We start from the raw sequence: 26,756 nt of genomic DNA, 5'->3' as shown, positions 1-26,756 counted from the left end.
GTTTTTTTCCCTTTTAAATGGACTATTTTTCAGAGCAGATTTAGGTTCGCAGCAAAATTAAATAGAAAATACAGTTTTCAAAGATGTCCTGCCTCCATCTTTCTGTTTTCGAAAGCTTCCTTTGCTGACCCTGGGATCTTACTCTACTAGAGTTTGTGATATCTTGATTCAGTCTGTATTGGCTTTTTGTAAGCATGACTAGCTAAACACACTTTTTCCTTAATGTCTCTACTGAGTCACCCTATCAGGTTTTTACCTGCTAAACTTCAACAGTGATTACTGCTAGCCTATTTCAAATGGGGATGCAGGCACTGTTCTGAAGGAAATCAGTTACCAGATCTTCCAACTTCCACGTGTTTATGAGAATGTGCTTACAGTCAAGTTTAATTAAGAGTGGGGCACCTGGGCGGCTCAGTCATTGGGCATCTGACTCCGACTCAGGTCGTGATCTCATGGTTCATGAGTTTGAGTCCTGCATCAGGTTCTGTGCTGACAGCTCAGAGCCTGGAGCCTGCTTCAGATGCTGTGTTCCTCTCTAGCTCCGCCCCTCCCTCGCTCATGCTCTTTTCTTTCTCTCTCTCTCTCTCTCAAGGATAAATAAAACGTTAAAAATTAAAAAAAAAAAAAAAGTCATTTTGTAAAATACTTAGTTTAAATGTTTGGTATACTTCCCAGAAACAGAAAGTAGCTTTAATGATGGGGTAACAAATCCTTCTGCTAGTCAGGTGATTTCAAATTTTGTTCAAAAGAAGTGAAGACCTAACCAAACTGTCAGCTGATCATTACATTTTTTTTTGTTGGTGAATAATTATGTGATTTCTGTGTGTAAAGGAGTTAAAAAAAACTTTGGGGGAAACTGCTATAACAAAACCTCTTTCATATGCATCTTCAAATGAACAAGGTATCTCAGGTTACATATATTTAAAAAGTGGGGGGGGGGTGGGCACTTGGGTGGCTCAGTCGGTTGAGCGTCCAACTTCAGCTCAGGTCATGGTCTCATGGTTTATGGGTTCGAGCCCCAGGTCGGACTCAGTGCTGACAGCTCAGAGCCTGGAGCTTCCTTTGGATTCTGTGTCTCCGTCTCTCTCTGCCTCTCCTCCCGTGCAGTTCTGCCTCTCTCTCTCAAAAATAAACATTAAAAAATTAAATAAAATTGGGGATGAATCTCATTCTAGCAGTATGTGATATTTATGCACAGATACATGAATTGGGGCTAGGGGAGGAACAGCCCCACCCATTTCATTCTGATACACTTCCAGTAACGTTTAGTATTTATCAACACGTAATACATTCCTACTGTCTGTCAGATGAGTAGGAATGGAGATAATTCTCAATCCAGAAAAACAAGGAACTGTTTCAGCCTTATGGTCTTATGAAAAAATTTAAGTTTGATTTTCAAATTATTCTTTTATTGAACAGGAAAAAGACAAGACTACTCAATAAATCTTTGACCATAAATGTCAGAATAAAGTTCTGTGTAGTAAGAATAAGAAAACAAATATGAATAAGAAAAAGGAAGAATTTACATCTTTTAATTCGTTTATATTTTTAAGTATTGGTGGGTATCAAACTCATTAAATTTACATTTCTTTCAATACTTTTCAAAAAGTGGTATAACTTTTTAATGTTTATTTTTGACAGCGAGCATGAGCGGGGGAGGGGGAGAGAGAAAGTGACAGGATCCAAGCAAATGCCACACCCCACACCGTCAAGTGCAGAGCCTGATGCGGGGCTCAAACTCACCAACTGTGATACCATTACCTGGGCCACCCAGGTGCCTCTGAAGTTACGCAGTTTTGTACAGTTGTTTTAGGCATACCATTTACTTCCAGGTTGTGATATACAACAAGATCCAAATATGCATATTGTAGGTAAAGAAATGATATCCAAAAAAGTCGTATCTAGAAAAGTATTTGTTGTAACATCCTAGAGCAATGTTACACAAGTCTTTCCATAGGCTCCCTAGACTTTCTAATACGGTATGTTCGGTGCAAAAGCAGTAATACAAAGCCATCTCTCCAAATGCCTCTTAATCACAGTGCTGTGAAAGACATTCTAATGCATTTATACAAGACAAACATTCACACTTGAAAAAACTAGAAAGCAGACGGGCTTTGGAATCAGACTTGAGCTGAGTCCAGGCACAGGTTCCCAGCCTTGGCTGCGCCTTGAGGTGCCCAAAAGTAACAGGACCAAAGGGAGAGGAGGAGGGGGTGGCTAGCCTTCCACTGTTCCAGTTCCTCATCTGACTTCGGGATGTGATCACGGCCATTTCCCTTCGTTCGTTACAAGATGCCCATGCCCGCCTCACAGCGCTGTACCGCGACAAGTTCAACGGGTGCTACCCTCGTGCCGCCGGTGGATTCAAACTAGCACCTACCCGTTGAGCAACTGGGGGCCAGAAAGTTAAGGATGAGGAGATTCCACTAGAAACTTGGCCCGCATCACCCTCCCGCAGTCGTTTTCCTGGAGAAGGGGCGGTCTGGGGACAGCTAGCAAAGCCGGGAACCTAAAGAGTGGAGGCCACGGATGCTGCTGAGCATCCGACAACGCGCAGGACAGCCCCCGCCTCCCCCCAGCACCATCCCGCCCAGGCCAGCAGTGCGCGCCTGTGAGTGGAGGCCGGTCCTCGTTACTAACTCCAGCGTCCGGCGGGCATGAAGCCGCTGCGTCTACTTCCCTGACTCGCGCTCGGGCTCACACCTTACCTCAAACGCCGCCTCGGGCGCCCACCTCGGGCCAGGGATCCTCTCTCCCGTGGAAGGTGCGCAGCCGCGCAGAGCCTGCCGGGAGCACGTGCCCAGGGCCGTCAGCCAGCAGCGCCTCCCGCGCTCAGCTTTGTTACGCCAGCGGGCTTGGCGTCACTTCCGCCACAGACCCCGCGAGCCCCGCCCACCGCCCCGCTCCGTCCCCAGCGCGTCCGTAACCCGGGGCAACTGTCGCCCTCGCCCGCTGCGGGGGTACTTGGTTGTCCCGGAGCCTTCCATCCTGTGGGCCCCACAGAAGGGTGTGAGCGGCTGCAGCCGCTTCCCCGCCTCCCGGCCAAGGCCCCGGACCACTGCACGGGCGGCGGAGCGAGAGGCCCTGCCCAGTTCGAAAGGAAGCTGCGCACCGAGGCCGGGAGGCAAAAGGGGGAGGTAGTGTGGGCCGGGGGAGGGGCTGGAATAAGAGTGGGAGGGGCCTAGGGGGGCGGTGATTATGTGGGTGGGGCGGTGGGAGGAGCCGCAGAGAGGGCGGAGCCCTGTGGGGGAGGAGCAAAGGGAGGAAGGGGAGGGGCTCGTGGGCAAGGGGGTAGTTTTGAGGGAGAGGACAACTCTTGAAAGAAGAGTAGGCATCTTTTGTGACCCGGTAGGAGCTGCTGGATGCTGGAGGAAGAGAAGGAGCTACCTAAGGAACAAAGAAGGATCTTGGAAGAAGGGAAGGAGACTGGGGGAAGGGGAGGGGCTATTCTAGTAAAGAGGAGTCTGCTGTGAAACGCCTAGGCTTTAGGAGCAACAGGTGGATTGCGTGTATTTGATGACTTGTGCTTTCGTGTAGACTTGTAAACTGGGTGATACCCAGAAGACAGGCGTTGCTTTACTCTTTTATCCCCGGAGTTAGGCATCTAATAGGCACTGAGTGAGTGAATGGGTGGAAAGAGCGGAAAGCTGGGAGACTGGGACTGCAGTAAAAAAGGTCTGATCTGGAGGGATGATTCCCCTAGGAAACATTCTATGCATCATCAAAGCTGCTGTGCTCTGTGGACACATAATAAGTATAAGGCACAGATAATTAACATGGAGAGATAAGATTTATACTCTTGAAAACGTGAACAAATTGTGCGAGCGGTGCATGTGCTTCGCTTTGAGGCAAAGATTCAACTCCCCGCCAAGTTGTGTTCTAAAACTGTAAATTAGATTGAAGTCTTCAAATCATTTTCCTTTAGAAACTTTATTACCAGTGATCAGCATGCCCAAGCCAATCTTCAAGACTTGTTGAACCACTTCATATGCCTGAAGCTTAGCTCTGTATTAAGAAACTTCACTTCTACCATGCCTCACAGTGTGTCTATTCATTGATTTCTTCTTTTGATACATTGTTAAGGATCCACAGAACATCCATTCAGAATTCCAGCTGAGGCTGCCAGGAAACCATCTTTCTCTCCTGGCTGAAATTCTGACATAGATTGAAAATTCCTTTAAAGCTGAAACTTCCAGGAAGATGGAGGTGGGGAGTAGGGCATGGTGTAGAGCCAAGGTGGTGGCAAGGAGTTTTGAGGGATTATAGCTTGCTTTTGACTTAACCCCCCCCCCGCCGGGGCTTTTCACCTCCTCTCCTGGCCCATCAACATTCCCCTCACCATTAATTGCCTGGGAATGTGTCAGCCAGGTGTAGGAATCTAGAGTAAGGATTTGAATCTTTTTATATAAGCCATGACAAATAGGTGGCACACATGCTACCTCTCTTTATTCCCTGGCTGACATCGTTAATCAACCACAGACCTCTTTCCTCCAGTGTCCAAGTCTTAACATCCTTCTCAACACAACCTTCCAGTTGTATTGGAACTGTTTGGAACTGACAATCATCCCTAACATAGACAATAAATTTTTTAAAAATTAATGTTTATTTTTGAGAGAGACAGAGGGTGAGCAGGGGAGAGGAAGAGAGAGAGGGAGACACAGAATCCAAAGCAGATTCCAGGCTCTGAGCTGTTGGCACAGAGCCTGACTTGGGACTCACACTCATGGACTGCCAGATCATGACCTGAGCCGAAGTCAGGGACTTAACCAACCGAGCCACCCAGGCACCCCTAAATATTTTAAAAATAAATAGACATCAATGTAAATGTAAATTCCTATAACGCCTGGTAAAATTCCTTTTTTTAAGAAATGGGTGCACCTGGGTGGCTCAGTAGGTGAAGTGTCCAAGTCTTGATTTTGGCTCAGGTCATGATCTCACAGACATGAGATCGAACCCTGCATTGGGCTCCAGGCTCAGCATGGAGCCTGTTTGGGATTCTCTCTCTCCCACTCCCTCTGCCTCTCATCTGCCACCCCTTGTCACGCTCATGCACGCGCTCTCCCTCTCTCTCAAAAATAAATAACCTAAAAGAAAAAAGATTGCCTAAATTGATAGATCAAGAATGCTGTAGATGAGATTTATACATGTAGGCCAGATAATTGTATAGCGAGGTGAATTTACAGCTGGTTGGTACTTAATAAACGTCCAAGTACAAGGCATATCCACATGGCATTGTCCTTTACCTTCTCCTCACCAACATTTTATCAGTGACTTAAGAGGACATATGCCCCTCAAATTAATAGAGTGTTAAAGTGGAAAGGAATGGCCAAACTGTGGGGTGTCACAGCCAGATTCACTGTTATCTAAGCAGGTTGGATTGGTGGTCCAACATGGAGAAAATTTTAGAAGGATCAGATCCATTTAGAGGTCTATATCTAGCAAAAAAAAAAAAAAAAAAAAAAAAAAAAGAAAAAGAAAACAATTCAAAAAGAAAATTAACGGCATGTATGTGGAGTGAAGAAGACAGGGATTGTTAACAATTCATGTGGGGAAAAAAATGTAGAAGTTATAGTTGACCCCAAGCTCAGTGTTAATCAAGGTTGTGATATAGCTTAAAAAAAAAGCAGCAATCTTTGTTCAATTAGTAGGTATAGATTTTAGAGCAAAGAGAGTCAGATTTCAAACTAGACATTTCTCACCAGACCACATTTGAAATATTTTTCAAATACTCATTTGAAAGGTACTATATTTCCTCATTTCCAGGTACTATATTTTAAAGACTGACAGGCGATTGGGCGTTCTTAAGATGAGGGAATTTGAGATTCCCATCTGAAGAAATAATAGCTGTCTTCAGTTATTTTCAGGATTATCAGATGTTGCTTTTGGGAGCAACACCAGGAACTGAGAGGCATAATTTTCAGGCTTGCAGATGTCTTGTTTTGAGAACATTCTAATCTTTAGAGCTACCAGTGGAATGAAAAAAGATGCTTTTAAAGTAATGAGCTCTCAGTTATAGGAATGTAAAGCTCCATGGAAGTGACGAAAGTGGAATAGCATGACCTATTGATTTACCTCACATCTGTAAACTAGCCATAATTTTACTATCAGAAAATATGACTATTACATCCATGCAAATCTTTACATTTCAACATCAAAGTAAGAGTGCATACAATTTGTAAGAAATCACATATGCACTCTTTTAGCTGATCTTTAATTGCTTCTTGTACGTTTCTTTTCTTTTTTAAAAAAAATTTTTAATGTGTATTTATTTTTGAGAGAGAGAGAGAGAGAGAGACAGAGTGTGAGAGGAGGAGGGGCAGAGAGAGAGGGAGACGCAGAATCCGAAGCAGGCTCCAGGCTCTGAGCTGTCATCACAGAGCCCAATGCAGGGCTCGAACTCACAAACCATGAGATCATGACGTGAGCCGAAGTTGGACGCTTAACCAACTAAGCCACCCAGGCACCCCGCTTCTTGTACATTTCTATTTGTTATCTCTTACATGAGCTGGAAGACAAGAATGGGCAATACAACTTGAAGGCACGATTATTGGAGAAAAATTTAACACTAAGACTGTTCTCTCCACTGACTTTTTTTTTTTTTTCTAATTAGAAAAGACCACCAACATTCTGTTTTAGTAGTGGGGCATCCTGACCCAGCTTGAACATCCGTGTCTCAGAGGAGCATCGCCATCTGGTATGCAGTAATCTGACCATTTGACTAAGGATACTGTGGTTACTGACTTCAGAGATTATTCTTCACTTTTGGTCACAAGGAGCCAATATTGTTCCCATGATCCTCCATGAAAGGAGTCACGTACTCACAAAATGCGGTATTTATAACAAACATGTAAAGTGCTTACAACAACGCCTGGCATGTAAAAAGAGCTATGTAACCGCTTATTTTTATTATTTAATATTACCGTCACCTGGGTTTCTTTTGGCGCTTTGGAATATGATGTGACTGGCACTTCCGGTACCCTCACTGGGCCCGACTTCCACTGACTCCAGAACAGGGCCTTCCCCGATACCGCCTCTTTGGCCCCTGCTGTTCCTTTGTCTCGATACAGACATACGTGGAGATAATCTTGTCCTCCTCTCAGATTTCACAGTTCCTCATGACCTCCAACAAATAGTCGGAGGAGCTGGCGATGGTTAACCTGAGAGAGAGAACAGTCCGTGCAGCCTTTTCACAGGGCTGTTGGAAAGCTGAGGCATCGGGCCGCCTTCGGATCGATGACTCTTCAGCCTTTTGTAGCCACAGACGGCTTTGTGACACTGATGCGGGCCCCTTCCTGGAAGAGTGCTTGAGCATTTTCAGAGGTGTCCTAGACCTCGTGAAGCCCACCCATGGCTGGGAAGGCTTTCCCTCACAGAGCCGTGCTCTGGAGCACAAAATGAGGACGCCAAGTGGTGGATATTGAGGGAGCAGGGCAACCAGTGCTGTTTCCATATCAGGAAGATCTTCCTCAGAGCCCTGCTGCGTTGTACGGTCGCCCAGGGTGGTTTTTACGATAGCGACGGCCAGACTTGGCCCAGACCAATTAGAATCAGGATCTCTGTGGGCAGGATGTGGGCCTGATGATTCCAAGGTGCTGCCAACTTTGAGAACCAGTAAATTAGAGCTCTTTGCCATTGAACAGACTTTCTAAGTAGTGAGCACGTTGCCAGCAGAGATACTTCAAGCAGAGAACTTTTTGTTTCTTCTTGATTTGAACATTCTAACGATACTTAATATCTCCTGAACAATATCTCTTTTCTCTATTAACCTCACGTGTACAGTTATCGTTTAAATACGTGGCTTTGCTTTGGAATCTGCTTTTTTCCTTCCGAACTGCATACTTGTTAAGTCCTTTGGGTTGTGCGGCATAAATGTATTTGTAATTCAGAAGAGAACAGGACCGAGTCCGGAGCTTCTTTGGCCTGAGCCGTGCCTGAAGTGGCATTTTACAAGATGAAAGGATCGGGCTGGTTTGCACAGTCTGGCCCTTAATCATGCTTCTGTTTCTAAAGAGAATAGCACTCCTGGTTTTCAGTCACTTCTTTTTCCCTTTTTTTCTCCCCCTTCAGATTTCATTCATTTCCTCTGATGTCTCACTGGAAAAGATTAGGATGTCCAAAGATATCTGACCTTCCATAGGTAAACGGAATTTTATTAGCATCAAAATGCCACTTTAAGCCTATATGAAAAAGCCAAAATGGTAATTAAACAGATATCGTTATACGAAGTTACCTCAACAGAAAATGTTACAAGTGGGCTTCTGGCGGGGATCGCGTCAGGGTGAGAGAAAGCAATGTGTGTCATCCCAGTGGCCTCTGTGTCATTATAAGCAAGGAAAGCTCAAGAAGGTGCTGGCTGTCCCTCAGCATTCAGCTGGACCATTGGAGGTCCCCAGGCTCTGAGATTCATCTCTGCTGCTTGCGGGGTCCCCAGGAGGAGCATCTGTCTGTGGGAAGGTAGTATAAGCACACCCGTCTTCTAGATGAGCAAACAGACCCAGAAAGGTAATTGGCCCAAGGTCGTATAGCTAGCAATAAGATTGGAACCCTGGCTGTTTGGCAACCAGATCTGTGCTCCTGATCAGGACGATGGCTTTCCTATCTCTTTGACTGGATTATCAATGCCAAGTTCCGTTTTTCAACCTGAGAAAACATCAGTTAAGGATAGACAGCATCACCCTCAGCATCACTGCCACCACCGCCGTTACCACCACGCGGGGTACTAGTGTGCACGGGGGCTGCCATGACATGGCATCACCACAGACCGAGCGGCTTGAATGACAGAAATGCACTGCCTCACGGTCCCAGAAGCTGGAAGTCCAAAATCAAGGTATCGACTGAGTTGGTTCCTTCTGAGGGCCGTGAGGGAAGGATCTGCTCCGGGACCCCCTCCATGGCTTACAGTCTTCAACCTGGGCCTCCTCACACGGCCTCCCTCTCTGCGTGTCTGTGTCCAGATCACCCTTTTCATAAGGACGCCAATCATCCAGGGTAGATTAGGGTAGATTAGTGAGCAGACTGACTTAGTCTAGACCACATGCTGCCTAGCCTCTGCCTGGTGTCCAGAGTTGCCGGAAAGGGAAAGAAGAGGCTGGGCTGCACGCATGCTCAACACATTTCCCATGGTGTTAGCACAGTAGAATCTGGACTGTTTTGAAGTGGAGGGTAGGGGTGCTTGACCCTATATTCCTTGCTGTGCTCTATGCCATGATCCGGGATAGAGACTGAGCTAACACCTCCCTGTCTGCTTTTCCTCGATCCCAACTTTGGTCTTTAAACCCATTAGTCTTTCAAATTGGCCATATCTTTTATAATATCGATAGCTGGCAATGGATGCTTTTGTAATATTTCCTCTCGGTCTCTTCGTGAATGTGTCTTGACGTTATTTTGCCCGAGTTGTCGAGTTGATTTTTAAGAAACCAGTATTAAAAACTAAGTTCAGCCCTCATTTCATGCTGCAGGAAGAAGATGTTAAAAACCTTCAGCAACTATCACGGTGATGGATCTCTGTCAGGAAAATGAGGCTGAGTTAGAAAATAGTGAAAACGATGAGACTCAAAGCCCAGAAAAAACGGAATTAACCTATACTTGCCCAGATGAAAGAAGCGAGAAGAATCACGTTTGCTGTCTTCTGCACATCAGCGACATTACGCTTGAACAAGACGAAAAAGCCCGTGACTTCGTCATCGAAACTGGATGGGAAGAAGCCGTGAGTATCTTCTTCACTGAGGTGTCTCACACGCCTGTGTTTTGGTGCAGGCCTTTCACTTTTTTCAAAAATAGTTATTACCCAAAAAATCGATAAATGATCAAGACAGGAAGTTTAGGAATAGAGGTACAATATAAATAATGATAAGAGCGGTACCCTTTATTTGGTGTTTGTGGCCAGTTAGTACTGGCCAGCACAGGACTCAGTGCTTTCAACACGTCAGTTCATTCAGCCTCTCAACAGCCCTATGAGGCAGGTATTATTGAGGCCTTACTTTTGGGACAAGGGCAATGAGGCACCCAAAATGTGAAAGAGTGTGCCGGTGGCCAAGGCAGGGCTCGAATCCAGCTCTCCTGGGCTCCAGACCCCAAGCCCTTAACTGCTGGGCTAAGCTCCCCAAGAGACAGGAGATTTCCGTCCTAGTGGTTCCACTCAGAACTCCGTGGGTTTATTCTTAAACTATTCTTAGAATCAATATTAGAATCCTAAATTTAGAACTGTAAGGATGTCACATTGGAAAAGATTAGGATGTCGAAAGATATCTGACCTTCCATAGGTAAATGGAACTTTATTCGCATCAAGTTCAGTGATTCCTAGGTGATGCTTGGCAATGTCCCACAACTAGGGATGAGGGGAAGGGGGTGCTACTGGCGTCTACTGGGCTGAGGCCAGGCATGCTGCATATCCTGTAGTGCCCAGGACAGCCCCTGCCATAGGGAATGGCCCGGCTCTGTGTTCGTTCAGGAGTGCCATCACAGAATACCACACACTGGGGAGCTCACGCAACAGACATTTCTTTGTCACAGTTACGGATGGTGGGCATCCAGGATCCGGGTGCCAGCATGGCTGGGTTCTGGGCAGGGTGCCTCTTCCCGGTTTTGTGCTCACATGGCCTTCCTTGGTGGTGCAGGCAGAGAGGGACCCTTTATCGCCTCTTCGTCTTATAAGGGCACTAATCCCATTAGGAGGGCCCCACCGTCTTGACTTCATCAACCCTAGTTACTTCCCAAAGGCCCCACCTCCAAATTCCATCACTCTGGGGACTCGGGCTTCAACATAGGAATTTGGGGAAACACAATCATGCGATCCATCACACGCCCTAAACGTCAGAAGTGCTGAGGTTGAGAGACCCTGATCTAATTAGGACTATGGAAATGGAGGCCAAGACACAGCAGAGCAATGCCCCCAGCCCACTTGGCGGTTGACGGAGCCTTGTCTTGTGCTCTCTCTGCGGCACCACCCACCCCTGCCTTGCTCCCGCCAGATCAGTCAGTGTTACAGACAGTTCTCCCTGAGGATCTGACTTTCCAAGTTTAGAAGGTTCTGTTCACCAGTGGAAAGTAACGACTTTGCAATGTGTACATATCCAAAGGCTGTTCAGAATTCAAGAATTTTCTTGAAAGAAATGCCGCACGTGCCCTGTGCTCAGAGTATGTTTGCCGCTCACGGTCTGTCGAGGATGATCGTGCCACACCATCTCCTTCCGCTTAACCACCTGCTTGCTGCCCTTCACTCTCTCCGGCCGCCCAGCCCTGCCCGGCTCCTTGGGCGGCCTTATCTCAGCAGGTGTGACAGAGACCTGTCCTGCACTGGCTTGTGGCCCTTTGGTACTTCCTGTGCTGGTGCCGGGGGCCTGGCTGCCAGCACATGAATGAGGACGGAGAGCACTCTGCTGGCAGCGATTTATGAGTGGTTCCTGTGTGTGGAACCAAGGGATCTCGCAGCACGGGGTGCCTCGGGACTGTTCACTTCCGGCCCAAACCGGCCCAACACAAGGGGCCTTTCCTGTCACTATGTTGGTCTCTCCCTATTGGAGCCCTGGGGGCACCCACACCACTTGGGAGCTCTGTGGGGACTCCGGAGGGAGGCACAGTCACCTTGCAATTGCAGCTTGGCTCTTGATCCTGGCAGAAATCTGGACCTTTGTGCCAACATTTAGCCTACTTGTGACAGCCTACCTGTGAGGATCAAAAGAGCCAGGTGTCATTGACCCCCATCTCTGGACTTGGATCCCTTGTCAGGCCACCTGAACACCCTGGAGATACAAATGCTTTGTACCAGCCTCAACCCAAGGCTCACATGGGGTGCTTTTTTAAAATCCCCTGCCCAAGTCCATTTTTTGAGTATGGGCTTAGTGTGTTGGGGTGAAGCTCAGGGATCTGGAGTTTACGCAGCAGCTCTGGTGACTTAGGGTCAAGGAGGTGGAGGACATTTGCTGACTCATCAGCCACACCTGTTTAGTAGATGAGACAGAACATCTGTAAACATCCGTAGAAAGATTAAAGTTCCAGATGACTCTGGGATTGTGACCTGAGCCAAAACCAAGAATTGGATGCTTAACTGACTGAGCCACCCAGGTGCCCCATAAATACAAACAGTTCTGATTTTAAGAGCTCTGGCTTTATTTTAATGTGCATCTGAAAAAGTATATAGCCAGCACATCAAGATGCCCATGTATGGTATTTTTGCCTAGTATTTTAGTATTAAACCCTATTGCTAGGGTTTCAGATTAACAAATACTCCTACAAATGCTATTACCAATACTATCACTTAGTATGAGGCTAAAATAGAGTGAACATTTTTAAAAAATGGTGAGTCAGTTTTAAGAAAAATATCAGGTCAAATAGGATGGCCCAAATAGGGATGTGTCCAGAGCTGGGGCAGCCAGATTTGAGCAGCTCGGCCGGGAGTAACATGCTGCTGTATTTGCAGGTACAAGGCTGGGGAAGGACATCACCAACGGCCTGCATCTGGTCCAGGAAGAAGCTTAAAAAGGCGAGGGTGAGAGAAAGTGCCAGCAGCTGCTTACTCTGTGTCAGTCTCTCCCAAGGGAGTTCTGAGGCCGGGCCTCAGTCGGAGGTGGGGAAGTTGGGGTCTGTGGGTCTGGAGAAGGCTCAAGGCAGCCCCTCCCAGACTCAGGGGACCCGCCAAGGCCCCACCACTGCCTCCAGGGAGATTAGCAAGATCTGCTTTCCCACTTCCAGTCAGGGAGAGAAAAAAAGTCTGCAAATAAAGGAGTTTATTTGGTGCAAGGAAGACCGGGCCACCCCTGAGGCTATTAGGGGCAAGGGCCCGGGCCAAGGTGCCTCCATCTCAGACTCCTTGACTTCCAGGGCCCTTTCAGTCCTACCTCCCCTGAAGGCTTCACCCCCATACAGCTTGGATGTTCTGGGTAAGAAGAGTAAGAACTTTTTCTTGCAGCCGGAAGACAAGGTGCTGAGTGTGGAAAAGGATGAGTGTGTGGCTTGTGCATGTGGACTGAAAAGGGTTGACGGGAAAGGTGAAAAGAGACCTGTTGAGCTGGCCAAGCACCCTAAGGTCAATGACACATTGCCTTTCCCTCCCCGGGCGGCCCCCGCACCCCTGCTGGCGGATCACGAGAGGGGCTGCCTGCGCTGGTCCTTGCTGCCTGAGAAACACCTCGTGTGCCCTCCCAATCCCGGCAACGTGCGCTGTCTGGCCACCGTGCAGCTTTTGCAGAAACAGGGGGCGCAAAACTACAAAGCCAACTTCAAAGCCAGGGAGCCAAGACCTGCCGTGAACACCCGAAAGCTCGTTCTCACGGAGGCCAAGCAGGAAATCAGGCCCAAAACGTTGGAGACCAAAGTGTTCCCGAAAACTCTCTTGCCCTCCCTCACAGTGAGCAGAGTTTTTATTCCTGTCTCCACTCACAGACTCCTCTGAGTTGCCACAATAGAATTCCCTGGGAATGACCACTGTTTGAAGTTCATTCATCCTCTCCCTGTCTCTCTCCCGCCCTGTCCCATCCTTCTTTTCTGCCGTACTCTTTCCTCCCACCCTCCCTTCCCCTGCCCTTTTTTTGGTAGTAGAACCAGGGGAAATTGAACCTCACTGTATGGGTTCTGATTTATTCTCAAAGCTCCCATATTTATGTGTCACCTGCTTCTGTTGCCTAGCCACTTACAAAATGCAAACGGGTAATGCCATTCTTGCCTCTGCCTGCCTCGTCTCTCTACTCCCCGCTGGAAGCCATGCGGATGGTGGGGACTCTGAAGGGCCATCCCTCAGTGATGCCCGTGTCAGCCCTGAGCCACCTGGCAGGGGCCCTCTCCTCCCCACCCCAATGCCTTAAACTTAGTGTCAGGGCTTGTTTAGACCAAATTATTTCCTGATCTCTTGAACCAGGCAGATACCGATTTGTTGCTTCATTTTCTCTTGCAACAAAGATCTGGAACATTGCTTTAATAGATAACTCCAGCCTATGTCCAAATGAATATCCTTGTGTCCAAGGTGTCCGAACCTTATATCCATGGATATACCATATCCACGACATGCTGCGTGTGCCAGGGTTTCATATACTTATAGCCTCATGCTAGTCTCCACGTCTGGAAAAGTTTTAGCCACGTGAGGTCTATAAAGTCCATCTTGGGAAGCAGGTTAAGAATAATTTTTTTTTTAATGTTGCTGTGATTATTATTGTCACCCTTCAAGCTTCCTCCAGCCTTACCTTCGTCTAATATTTGGGAACTGTACAACTCCAGACAGACACGGAATAGGGATGTTACTTTCTCCCTTCCCCTGTCCCCCTTCTTCCCTCATTTTACCCCAATGGATATTTCCCAAAGTTGTATATAAATTAAACATTTGTAAATGAGTTATATTTTAAGTGCCAAGTGACCACGCTATGTAGAGAAATGCTCTGAAAAACCATTTTGTAATATGAGTAACCACTTAGCTGCTCTGTAATTACGTAGTTTGCATTTGCTTAAGATAGGTTGTACTTGGAACTCTGGATTTCCTGTCCCCCCACATGATGGGTAGACAGAACATATGACTGTGTTTGTAAACATCTGCTTTGGTCTTTGTAATGTCTCTAGTTTAGGTGTTTTTTTCTTTTTCTGTTTCGTGGTTTTTGCAGAACACTGGAAATGCAGAAATGGTTGTAGTACAACGGTCATTAAAAGGTGTATTTTGCCTACAGAGATTGGACGCTTCTTTATACTTTAGAGGCCGTTTTTAGGTCCTGCCCACCCCTTCCCTGAGTGAAGAAACCATCTGATTCTGCCCCCAGGAAGCCACTCTGGTTTCCCACTGTGTCTGGACCGTGGCGGTGTTGGACCCGATGCTGCGTGAGGGCCCTCCGGCTCTGGCCCCCGCCCACCTAAGTCAGTGGCTCTGCAAACCCCCTCTTTTAAAGAGCAGGATGAGGACTAAGCTCAGTACACGTAAAACAGGCGAGAGTGTCTCGGGAGGGAAGCCTCTACCAGCGCAGGTGAGGGACAGAGCCTCGCCCAGTCAGCCCAGAGGTGTTTGCATTTTGAGATCTCGAGGCAGTCTGAAAACACTGATCTAAGTTAAAACTGAATATTTTTTTCCTAAGAAAAATTCTTTTGCTGAGATAAGGGTTATAAATTCTATAGATTTGGGGGGAAACATAATAATTTAAAATTAAGAGGAGGGCAGGTCTCAACAAAGGAAGGACCCAAATTCAAAGATTTGTAGTATCCTTCCTTTTAAGCAAATAATTAGTTTGGCCAACAAAATATTGACTAGGAGACTCCTCTGTGAATAGATAGGCACGTTTCGAATTTGGCGTCTCTTTAGGTAATTTTTCAATTAACCTGATTAAACTCCTCTGGGACCTTATTTGCATTAGCGTGGGCTTAGCTTGTTTTCCGTGGAGAAAAAATCCCTCCAGGTTTTGCCTGTTTCCATTCAGATTAAATCAGGACATCCAGACTGGTCTTTGATGTCCAAGTCTAATGCTTGTTTATTTTTGAGAGAGACAGAGCGTGAGTGGGGGAGGGGCAGAGAGAGGGAGACACAGAATCCAAAGCAGACTCCAGCCTCCTAGCTGTCAGAACAGAGCCCAACGGGGGTCTCGAACCCACAAACTGCGAGATCATGACCTGAGCCCAAGTCGGGTGCTCAACTGACTGAGCCACCCAGGCGCCCCCATGTCCAAGTCTAGATAAAGGCTAAATGTTTAATAGAATGCAGTCCCGATTAGGGTCCTAGGTCACCAACAAAACTTTCAGGGGGAAATCCCACCATTTAAGGGAGTTAAGCATGTTAACATGGGCTCAGTTGGGTTTTGGATCCTCTAGTCTTCTCTAAACCAAGCACAGAGCGGGGCTGTGTTTCATTTCTTGTTGTATTGGTTTGGGATGTGTCATTAACAAGACTTTCCAAACTCCTATTTTTCTCGAAACCTTATAAATCACCGGATGGAACTGTGGCAGCACCTGACCCAGGGCTCCTGCAGGGCCCGACGTCACCTTCTGGATGAGGCCAGGCTGAGGCCTGGGGGTGCTGCTGAGGGTCTGGGTGAGGCAAGGAAGGGGCTGGAGGGGTGGGCAGACAGATGTCCTGACAGAGAGATGAGGGGGTGGCACTTTTGAAGGGCGAAGGGAAGACTTTAAATCAGAAGGTCTGGCTACATTTGGGCAAGTATGCGGGACTTTGGCTCCTCAGGGAGACTTACCCTCATTTTTAGCTTTATTCTATTTATCCTTTGTATTATTGTGAAATTTACCCGTACTTCAAGCACCATGTTATGAAACTATTTGAACCCAGAATCACATTGGTTTTCACTCTCCCCCCCTCCAAGTTCAAGAGCTTCAGGACCCAGAGAGACCACAGAAGCCCAGCCTCTCTCTCTGTGGGTACCCCCAGCTGGCCAGGAAGGCCAAGCTGCATAACCGGAGGGCTCACATCTGGGGCTCTTTGGGGTCCAGTTCTTGTGCCATCTTGGTGCTGCATTCGGGGGGTATTGAGAAACAAGGTGGGGAATAAACTGAGGGGCTCCTAAGGCTGTGACCAAGGGCTTATCAGGGCTGTCCCTGGTACCACAGGGAACACTCTCCTACTGTCTGCCAGGCTCATGGCACCCTGGGGCCAGGAGACCCTCAGTGCCACGCTCTTGCCGTCCAGACTACTCGGCCCGGAGTTCTATTAGCCACACAGCGCAAGAATCCCCTTGAATTTACAAGGCACTGTTCTAAGAGTTCTAAGCCCCTTCTGGGTATCCGTCTTTATCCTGAGCAAATGCACGGGTGTCAAGGATCATTTTCTGCCACAACCCAAGGAGAAACCAATCAAGAGAGTGCGTTCAGTCAGGTCAATTCCCAGGTGTGGAACAGCTGGAGCCCTGGGTGGAAAATACCACATAAGGCAGGAAGAAGGGCTGGAGAATGCCATTCCTTCCTGTGAGCTGGAAACAATTTCAGACACAGGACGTAGTGAAGATGAAGAGGTAATGTACGTAAAATGCCAACAGAGACACGTGATTTTTCTGAATGTATTGATCAAATCAAATGTAAATAAGTGGATCATTTCCCTTTAATGAATGACTGTCCTCTTAAAATTGTAGAGGGGTGCGTGGGTGGCTCAGGTGGTTAAGTGCTCGACTCTCGAGTTTGGCTCAGGTCATGATCTCACAGTTTGTGGGTTCGAGCCCTGCCCTGCATTGGGCTCTGTGCTGACAGCACAGAGCCTGCTTGAGATTCTCTCTATCCTGCTCTCTCTCTCTCAAAATAAATAAACTTAAAAAAAAAAATTAATGCCATTGTTCAGAATTCTTTACGTATAAGCAATACTCCTAACATCCACTGCTCATGCTAAATCAGTGTGAATATTAAGAGGCTGCCAATACCGTGGATACCACTCCTTACTAGCCCCCGGCAAAACGTGGCACGTATATGTGAAAATAGTTCTTGTTCCTGATTTAGCTCAACCTACAGACATTTCTTCCCTGTGTATCTTTTCATAAGCAGAGAAATTGTTTGATTTTAAAACAATTTAAAACTTGAAAACATACTATAAGCCAGTCATATTTTCAGCACTACAGGACTATTACCAATTTTGTTTTAACGTGCATGTGTTCTGAAGAAAACTAGAAATCAGACATTTAATTTGGGATAAACACCACTAGTTCTGATACTGTTCATGACTCTGGAGGCTTAGTTTCTGTGCCTATTCACCCAACCCTCATGACTGATATCTGTAATGTAACTTCAGGAAAATGGAATGTCAGAGAGCTACTTATTATGGTAGTTATTTAGAGATCACCAGGAAGGGAAGGATAAAAAGCTGTAAGCAAAAGCAGGAAGAAGATTCCAAGCTTGGAACAAGGTCTTAGTGACATTATACCATGCTAATAAGCTCAGGCCTTTATGCAAAATAAAATAAAATAAAATAAAATAAATAAATAAAACAAAATAAAAAACCAAAACAAAAAAACCTTTGTTCACATTGAAATGACACGTATAGCTTTGAGAATGACAAAGTCACGAAGGAGATACATTTTCCTTTCAAAGGTTTTCGTTTTTTCAAATATTTGACCATTTCACGATAAACTAAAAAAGAGTATCACTTATTCTGTTTCGTTGTTTCTTTTTTGTAGCGTCCTGACCTATATTAACCTGCTTTACAATCAAGTATCAAAAGTTAGTGGGAGAGGCCTTGGCAAAGTTTCTCCTATGCCAACCATCACTACTTTGTGGACTTAGAACAAAGTTACAAATGTGTATATTTTGTTATTAGTAAGGCAATATAAAACATAGAGGTTTTTTCCTCAAGCTTGTTGAAACAAATGAATGACTATTGGTACTCTTCCAGTTCAAGTACTATAGACAATGCTTTTATTTACTCACATGGTTTGGACATTTGCTCCTTTCAAACGTGCACGTTTTTAAGTGTAGTGCAGGCGCTTGGGTGTCTCAGTCGGTTAAGGGACTGACTTGATTACGGCTCAGGTCACCATCTCATGGTTCATGAGCGTGAGCCCCACGTTGGCCTCTGCGCTGACAGTGTGGAGCCTGCTTGGAATTCCCTCTGCCCCTTCCTTGCTTGTGCTCTCTCAAAATAGTAGTGTTAGTTCGAGAACACTCATAAACTGGGAATCCCCTTCATCTTTAGTCTGCATCTTACGTAAGCTAATACCTCAGGGTGTCTGTTAACAGTGTTCATACAACGGAAAGACCTCTTTGGATTTAAACGCTGCAAAACAAGGGTATTTAGTTGACTACCTTCTTGGCCATAAGAACATTACACTAGCCAACATCTTGCTGAAGAAACTAGAGGGAAATTCCTGTCATCTGACAGTCTTTTAGATGTTGGGGGTATGAAACCAAAAGACCGATCTGCTTTCCTAGCGACAGATCTGGTGACACTATAACGCACTTCCAATGGGAACACACACACGTATATTGTGAAATGTAAGGAAACTAAAACTGCATAAACACTTGAGACTTCTTCATCCCTAAATCCCCAAATGTACAAGTTCCTCCTTCTCTTTTCTTTGAAAGCCTTTGGAAGACCAGTGTGAGAAGCACTGCTTTAAATATACCGGATAGTAAATGCTCCTTGGATTCAATAGTAGATGGCAGGTTTTGGTGAGGCTTGGACTGGAATTAAGATAAACCATCTAAAACTGAGGACATAAAGGGTTACATGAAAGTATCCCCCTGTCACTTGCCACTATTAATAAAACAATTCAACTTCACAACTAGACTGACATGCTTACATTTTCCTCTGATCAAAAGTAGCCTCAAACCTTACTCAGCATCTTTCAGGTAGGTCCACAAAATTTTTCTATTTTCATTTCCCCTTTATATCAAGGAATCAGAAACATACTGATCTGGCTTTTCACAAATCAGTGACTAAGCAAAGAACTACTCATGTTGTAACCCTCTCGTTTTTGCTCTTAAGCTAGCATTACATTATTTACAAAGATAAAAGGGACCCCATTATAAGATGGCCATGACTTGGGGGCACCCAGCTGGCTCAGTTGCTCGAGCGTCCCACTTGGGCTCAGGTCATGGTCTCGTGGTTTGTGAATTCAAGCCCCACGTCGGGCTTTCTGCTGCCAGCAAAGAGCCCGCTTCAGATCCTCTGTCCCCGCCCCCCGCCCCTCCCTCATTTGCAAGCTCTCAAAAATAAACATTTAAAAAAAGTAAATAAAATAGTCACGAATTGGCAAATGCATGAATTGGGGGTAATTCCCTTCAAAATTCTCCAACAAATGAAATCCTAAGGTATATAGCTTTTCTCAAATAAAAACTCTACATCATAATAGAAAGTTTGGTAATGGAGTGTCTACGAGGAAAATTAGTATATTGTCGTTAACAAAGGTAAAACAGTAATGAACATAACTAGGCACAACCATTTGATCCTGTGACTATCGGAAGCTAAGGGGTCTGTGAAATGTCAAGGCAACAAAATAGGTCACATTATGAGTATGTCAAAGAATTCACACAAAAAAAAAGGTAGAATTCTCACTTCTCTTTAATCACAGGATTTCATTTTTTACGAATAATCATAGGACAATTCAGGTAACTAAGGTTTGGGAGGGAAACAGTTCTTACTTTACATGAAGAACTACGACATGCTCCAATTTTCTGTAAGTAACTCTACTGGCTGAATTAACAAACATTTCCACACAGACAAAAAAAAAAAACAAAAAAAAACACATTTTTTTTTAAAGCCAAAGATCACTGCATTTGTATTTACAAAAAGCCATAAACGAACATGCATTTCTCCCTGACTAGGAGAACTTAAATAAATGTTTGAACATTAAGGCAGTGACAGTTCTAAAACATAATGAAATTCTAAGTTAAGGCTTTATGTCTGTTTTGAAACCCATATTCATAGGCTGTGACCACAGCAAACTTTTATCTATCAGGTTAGGTTCATCCGTCCTGGATAAGTTATTGATTCACTACCAACTACTCTATGGGATAGGAATTAATACTAATATCATCCATTTAATGAGTTATTAGTCTACTCCTTAGGTTTTATTTTGAGGGTTTAGTCTTCAGCAGCATAAGCATGTGCCACAGAAGGAACTTTTTTTTTTTTTTTTTTAAATAAACTTGGAAAACTTAGGGGCTGCACCGATTTTTCCTTGACTGAAAGTTGGCCAACAACCAAGAATTCCTGATTTCCTGAAGAGAGAAAACCTCCAGAGCATATCTGGCCATGCTCCCATCTAAAAACGTGGATGTTCTTGATTACCGACGTAGTTGGTCTTCATCTTCTTTGAGGACTGGTATTGCTGTCTAAATAAAGCAACAAAATGTGGAATCCCACAGTGCGGGTGGATCTGTTCTGTACTTCTTATCCTCAAGGCACAGATACTACCCTTGCTGGGCCAATGTCTTTCCTTACTCCAGGAACAGACGAGAGGTGGATGAAGATTCACTTGAGAATAATTGATTGCACTCTTGCCCTATTCAAGCTTACACAAAGTACGGAGATTTAGGGGGGAATGGCCTCTTGGCTCTCCATTATTGTTTTTCTTAACATTTAGACACAACGCAGATCCAGCCTGTGGGTCCACTTTGAGAAGCAGCTCTGGAGCCCTCCCCTCGCCTACTGGGGAGAGCAGCAGGGGTGTTCACAGGGCACACTCCGGGATGAGCTAACTGGGCACGATTCCACAACGCGGCGTTTCCGCGGCTGGGAGGACGGACGGTCACTTCGACCAGAAGGATCACTACTTACACTGAGGGCTGGCTGCCCCTCCTCGAAGCAGCGATTGCACAGAAACGCGTCTTGCGAGGCAAGCACAGTGCACTTACGCTGGGATCACTCCTCGTTCGTGTGGAGGAAGAATAAGCATTGCTTACCTGAAGACCGCCTCAAAAGCTAAAGCTGGCTGTAGTTTTCCTTTGTCTCCAAGTCAGAAAAAAAGGGAGAGGTCAAAGCAGAGGAAGCTGCAGGCGGCAGGAGCCCCACGCCATCTAAGCACTCGTGCCCAAATCTGCTGCGTGGCGTCCGAGTTCTTTAGATTTACTCTCAGGAAACAGGAATTTCTCTCCAACACCGTCAGCTATTTCAGGTGCAATTTAAGTCAAGCGAGTCACATTTCAACCGAAATGTTTTGCAGATTTGAAAAGTCTGTACCCTAGTACCTGGTAAGCTTGGCTTCAGCTAAGTGCTAGATGGGTTTTACAGGTGTGAGACACTCTTGTTCTTTTAAGATGGGACAACTAACTGTGAGAGGGCAAATGGAGGCAACACAGAAACAATCATTTTTAGATCAACATCTTACGCTTTATAATACACTCACATTTATACACAAATTTCATGTTTACAAGTACAAAAGGCAAAGAACCTCCAAGGACCCAAGTAAACGCATCAGGAACTACATTCAACGGCGTTAACACTGTTGTCCTACCCTCCATTCGCTGAACCCGGAAGGAAACTGTAAAGGCCGACCCGCGCACAGACTTCACGTTTAGAAGTTGGAGACCGTGCGTGGTTCTGCACACGTCTGGGTTTCTACAGAGCTGAACTGAGATTCCATTGTGTTCCAGGCCAAATCGGCCAGAAGGAAGTCGTCCATTGCGGTTTGCGTTTCGTTGCTGGTGAAGAACAAACTGCCCAGGGTCTCAAAGCCAGAATTCATGGTCTGTGTTTCTGTGCTGTTCAACTGAACTTTACTCTCTACGGCAGGTATGCTTTTAGCAGCGGACATTCCTTCGGTTTGGGTCTCTGTGTCAGACGAATCCGTACTCATGGAAAAGCTGGAGTGTTTCAGAATACTTCCCAGAGGCAGATGGGGGCTACTGTCTAAGAAGAAGTTTAGGTCTGTCTGTGTCTGCGTGTCAAACATTTCAAGGCCTAAGAAGTTCGAATTTCCCCTACAGCTATAGGACTGGGCAGAGGTGTCCGCAAGGAAGAAGTCAGTTTGGGTCTCTATGTCCAGAGACTCCAAGACTGGCTCAGTGGCCATGGTGTTAAGCTCACTCTCTTCAGTTTGAGTTTGGATATTTGAGGCGGAAAAGAACTCCTCGATATCAAAATCGATTGCGGGATTCTGGGCTGGGCCAGATGGGAGCTGGGTGTCATGTCCAGTATTCGGGTCAGACAAAAGACTACGATTGTCCAGTGTCTGACCAGGCAGGTTACTTGACAAGATGTTTTCTAAATCACTTAATAAATCCATAGTCTGGGTCTGATTGTCCGTCATGTTCTGTGAAGGAAGCATACCGTGCTGTGCGCCGAAGTTTATAATCGGTGCAGATTTCTCAATATCTTGATTTAGAGTCTTAGGGTGGTTCTGAGGTAACAAACCATGAGTGACAGTCCCTGCTACTAGGCTGCTGCTTATGATATTGTCTGTGGAAACACCGTAGGACGAATGGACGCTCTCAAAAATGTCTCCACACATTACAGCTTGGTCCATCTGGACTCGGCCGTCTGTCAGACTCTGCATCCCGCTGGTCTGGGTTTCTCTGGAGATCCCACCTGGCTGGTAACAGGCATCTGCAAACGTGTCAGTCTGAGCGGCTATGGAAGAGGTTACCTTAGAACCGGGTAAGAATGTCTGAGTGTGAACACTAATGGGAAGGGAGACTTGGGAACCAAACGTCAAATCCGTTTGAGAACAGGAAGATACGGAGGAATCGGGGCCGGCCCACTGCGAGGAAGGTATGAAGTGCTGTGTGGCGTAAGACAGGTCCGTCTGCACGTTGATTGAAGAAATGCCATTCTTTTGACATGTGTTTCCCAGTTCTTGTAAAGGATTAGACAGGCTCTTACCCAAGTTCACCTGAACACCTGTACTGACTGGCTCCAGAGCAACAGGATTCACAATTTTTGAAAGAGGGAGACTCTCCTTGAGACAGCCAGCCTCTGAATCTAGGCCGAGGATCAGGGTTCCGACCGACAAGGGCAGTATGTGCACAGCGCCCGGGGCGGAACCCTGATGATCCACGCCCAACACCACGGGCTGGGCCGAGGAGTCGGCTGTAGGCACAAAGACAGGCGTGGGAGAAAACTGCAGAACAGGAAGTTTCACCAGAGCCACTCTGGGCTTGGGTAAAAGCAACTTCTGAGGGCATCTCGGAGGTGTCGTAAGAGTCTGCTTTCCGGCATTAGAGTTGCAAGAGTCTTCAAAAGTAGTGACTAGTTTTATTTCTGAAGTTTCTAGTTCTTGAGTGTCTGGTCTCGGAGCTGGCTGACTGCTCAAGGACTCAGTGGTCTTACCGGACAGCTTCTGGCTGTGCAGGCAGTTTTCCATTTTCCTTTTCTTACTAGGTGGGTCCCTGAAAGCAATGACAGAGTGAAAAGAGAAAAATGAGCGTAAGCTGCAGCTGTCTTCAACCCGGGGGCCGTCTCCTCAGCTGCTTACAAACACTGCTCCCCACACCCACGGCAGAGGTCAGACTTCCCCTGGTGAAGAGGAGACCTCCCTCCGCGACTCTCTGAGAACTCGGCCTGCTGTGGTGGCCGGCAGAGAAACACGTGAGTAGGGAAGGAGAAAGCGCACCCTTTTTTGGGTATACGTCCAAGTACTAGAACTCAGCTCAGCTTAGCTCTGGAAGCATAAGGAAGCGAACAGATTACATAATGCAACCTTTACTGTTCCTAAAGTAGGAAGCTATTACTCCAAATATAAAGTTGACCTTTAAAATGAGGTACAGTTTTATGGTAAAACTGAACTCAACAATCTAACATCCCTCTGATAGAAATGCTGGAAGTTGGTATTTTTAACCGGGAAGGAATAAGGAAGAACCGGGTTAGGCGGATGCGGATCCTTTCCTAGTCCCGCCGAAAAGCTCTGCTTTCCCGAAAGTTCCCTTCGTCCACGGCACGTCTTGTCTCCGTCCTTCCGCCTCTCTGCCCGCGACAGCGGCTCTCCAGAAGTTTCACCTGAAGCTCTTCCCACAGCCACTGACTCGCGGACCGGCACTTCTTCCCCTTTACCTGTGCTCTGCAGGGATCTCGTGGCCAGTTCGGTAGATGTGGGACTGCAAGGCGGTCCTGCTGGCATAGGGACAGCCGCACGTGCACTGGAAGGTCTTGCCGCAATCCTCGGCGTGCCTTTTCAAGTCCCACTCGGTGCCGTAGGAGTTGCTGCACTTACCACACTTATGCTTCTTTTCGGCGTGCATTTTCATAAAGTGCTGGGGAAAACACAGAGGGGGAGAGTGGGCAGCCGCAAGCGCTCAAACATTTCAGACGCGCCCCGCACGCCCGAATTAGCGCTGACCTCACAGGACAGACCGCAGCCGGTCTGCGCCAGGAGAGCGGAGAAGCGGGAAGGCTGCGGTCTGTCACGCGCCTCTTCTCCTAGTCACTCCTGCTCTGGGAAAAGTGGGAGACGGTTTGGCAAAAACCTCCTGGGACCACCGTTTAGGGGTTCCAGACGAGTGCCACAGGCGGGGGGGGGGGTGGTCCGCCACACGTTCCTCGGGACCCTCCAGCAGACGCTGGGGGAAGGCTCGCAGCCGCCAGGCTCTGCCAGTCCTAAGGCACCTCTGTCCCCACTCGCCGGGCCCCCTCCCAAGGTGGCTGCTGCTGAAACTCTCTGCCTGACCTCCGCAGCTACGTCTCCCTCAGGAGACCATTTCCTACGTGCCTTTGCGCCTCTGGCCTCAGAGGCACCCGGGGTCACACGAGACAGCTGGACACACATTTCTCATTTGCTGAGGAAGCAGTCTTCTGGTCTCTCCTCCAAACCCACTCCCGGACGTCTTCACCTCCACAACAAGCTACGTCTCCTCCACTCGCGGTACCCCCACTCACGCTTCCCCCGCCAGGGAGACTCTTGGGCGGCCGGCTATTCCCACAAGCAGCTCTCTCCCAGAGTTCTCCAGTTACATTTGGAAAGAGATTGGATTGCACACTAGGTTTACGTCACCTGCGCCTCATCCTCAGAGAAGGACACTTAAGACGAGTAAAATACCTGTTTTACGAGAGAAAATTGAGAAAATGGTCTGTCAGGGCCTCTGGGGCATCCTTCAATTGGACAACAGTAGAATTTCGGTACGGTTTTCAAATCTTTTCTTATTGTTGGATTTACTATGCCATCCTGCAAAAGAAAAAGTTACTTTGAGTGCTTATTTTCAAAAAAAAACCCAATAGAACTGGCTGGGAGCAGAAACAAAAAATGACTTTTTCTTAGGGATCTTTTAAGGGTTAATAACGCTCTAAATTGGATCGTGGTGCTCGTGGCACAACCACGTGAATCTACTAAGTAACTAGATTATTCACTTAAAATAAGTAAACGGTGACGAAACTGTAGCTCAATAAATCTGTTAAATTTTTTCCTTAAGTTTATTTATTTTGGGAGAGAAAGAGAGAGAATCCCAAGCAGGCTCCGAGCTGTCAGTACTAAGCCTAATGTATAGCTCGATCCCATGAACAGAACCGTGAGATCATGACCTGAGCTGAAATCAAGATTTGGATGCTTAACCTACTGAACCACCCAGCTGCCCTGTTAAAAATTTTCAAAACAAAAAACGTATGTTGTTTAAAAATCTTCTATCTGTTCCTTTAGAACTCTTCCTTCTAAACTCAAAATCTCTCTCCTTAAAGCCAGGCTCTCTGTTCGTAAGTGTAAATTCACAGTTTCTGAGGCTCAAGATTTTGGTATCATCCCTAATTCTTCCCTTCCCTTTCATCCCACCCTCAATTAGTGGGAGCCCCCAAAAAAACCTCCTTTAATTGTGGTCTAGGCCTTCCCAACAGCATCCTGACTTTCTCTGGTCATCACGCTGCCCCCTAAAGTAGTTGAAGCTAGTTGACACAACTTTTTATACAACAGCGTGAACACAGGCACTGTACTATGTGTGAAATTTAATAACCATTTTAATAATGAGCTTTTGTTACTGTGTCAGGCCCTGTTCTAAGCACTTTATATACATCATGTCGTCCTAATAATCCTTTGTTATTAAGTATGTGATTAACTTTTTGGCTGGGAGTTTAAAATAACTGGTGACTTAATTTAAATTGAAGCGTTCTGTCTCGGTGCCCTTCATGAGCCCACATACCGCAGGTGTAAGGTACCCATGACCTCCAGTGTAATTCCTGTCTGGCCCTAAAGGAAGGGGATGGTGGTGGCAGTGGCGGGGGTAGGGGGTGGGGAAGGACCTCTCTATAGGTCAGTGGAAACAACAGGACTCACGGGTACAAGAGCACCTGGCCCTGGGGGTCCCAAAGAGATCAGGTCGGGTCACTTGCCGCTAACAAAATCCACAGGCAGAGAGCCAAGTGGTGGAGAAACCAGAAAGGGATTTATTTCAGTGAGACCAGAACTGGGAAGACAGTGGACTAGTGTCTCAAAGACTGTCTCCAA

General features: G+C 46.5%; 2 protein-coding genes across 10 annotated transcripts in view; one reads left to right on the top strand and one right to left on the bottom strand.

Moving 5' to 3' along the window:
• The first annotated feature begins 2,877 nt into the window (after positions 1-2,877).
• CE2H16orf46 (chromosome E2 C16orf46 homolog) lies at positions 2,878-14,647 on the top strand. 9 transcript variants are annotated; one of them, XM_045439846.1, is made up of 6 exons: positions 2,943-3,137; positions 6,611-6,694; positions 8,068-8,137; positions 9,459-9,706; positions 12,419-12,487; positions 12,908-14,647. In XM_045439846.1, exons 4-6 carry the CDS (start codon positions 9,497-9,499, stop codon positions 13,388-13,390), a joined length of 762 nt encoding a protein of 253 aa, XP_045295802.1. In that variant the 5' UTR covers positions 2,943-3,137; positions 6,611-6,694; positions 8,068-8,137; positions 9,459-9,496; the 3' UTR covers positions 13,391-14,647. The 9 variants fall into 9 exon arrangements, with proteins under 9 accessions (XP_045295794.1, XP_045295797.1, XP_045295798.1 ...); XM_045439838.1 differs by having other exon boundaries at positions 2,878-3,137; positions 12,419-14,647; XM_045439840.1 differs by lacking the exon at positions 2,943-3,137 and adding an exon at positions 3,277-3,348 and having other exon boundaries at positions 12,419-14,647.
• A 5,289-nt stretch (positions 14,648-19,936) lies between these two features.
• Positions 19,937-26,756, bottom strand: part of ATMIN (ATM interactor) — a 15,776-nt gene continuing 8,956 nt past the window's right edge. Inside the window, exons 2-4 of the mRNA XM_045439834.1 lie at positions 25,365-25,490; positions 24,383-24,582; positions 19,937-23,721 (exon numbers count right to left, since the gene is read on the bottom strand). Coding sequence (XP_045295790.1) covers positions 21,909-23,721; positions 24,383-24,582; positions 25,365-25,490 — 2,139 coding nt within the window. The 3' untranslated portion in view covers positions 19,937-21,908. The remainder of the gene's footprint in view (positions 23,722-24,382; positions 24,583-25,364; positions 25,491-26,756) is intronic.

This window comes from Leopardus geoffroyi, chromosome E2, assembly GCF_018350155.1.
Source record: "Leopardus geoffroyi isolate Oge1 chromosome E2, O.geoffroyi_Oge1_pat1.0, whole genome shotgun sequence".
Taxonomy (NCBI): domain Eukaryota; kingdom Metazoa; phylum Chordata; class Mammalia; order Carnivora; family Felidae; genus Leopardus; species Leopardus geoffroyi.
Note: the sequence above shows the minus strand (reverse complement) of the source record. Positions and strands in the feature narration are given on the sequence as shown.

Coding starts and splice junctions, on each gene's coding strand:
- CE2H16orf46 (XM_045439838.1), top strand. CDS start 9,497: ATGGATCTCTGTCAGGAAAATGAGGCTGAGTTAGAAAATAGTGAAAAC. Junction 9,707..12,418: donor AAACTGGATGGGAAGAAGCC/GTGAGTATCTTC, acceptor CTGTATTTGCAG/GTACAAGGCTGGGGAAGGAC.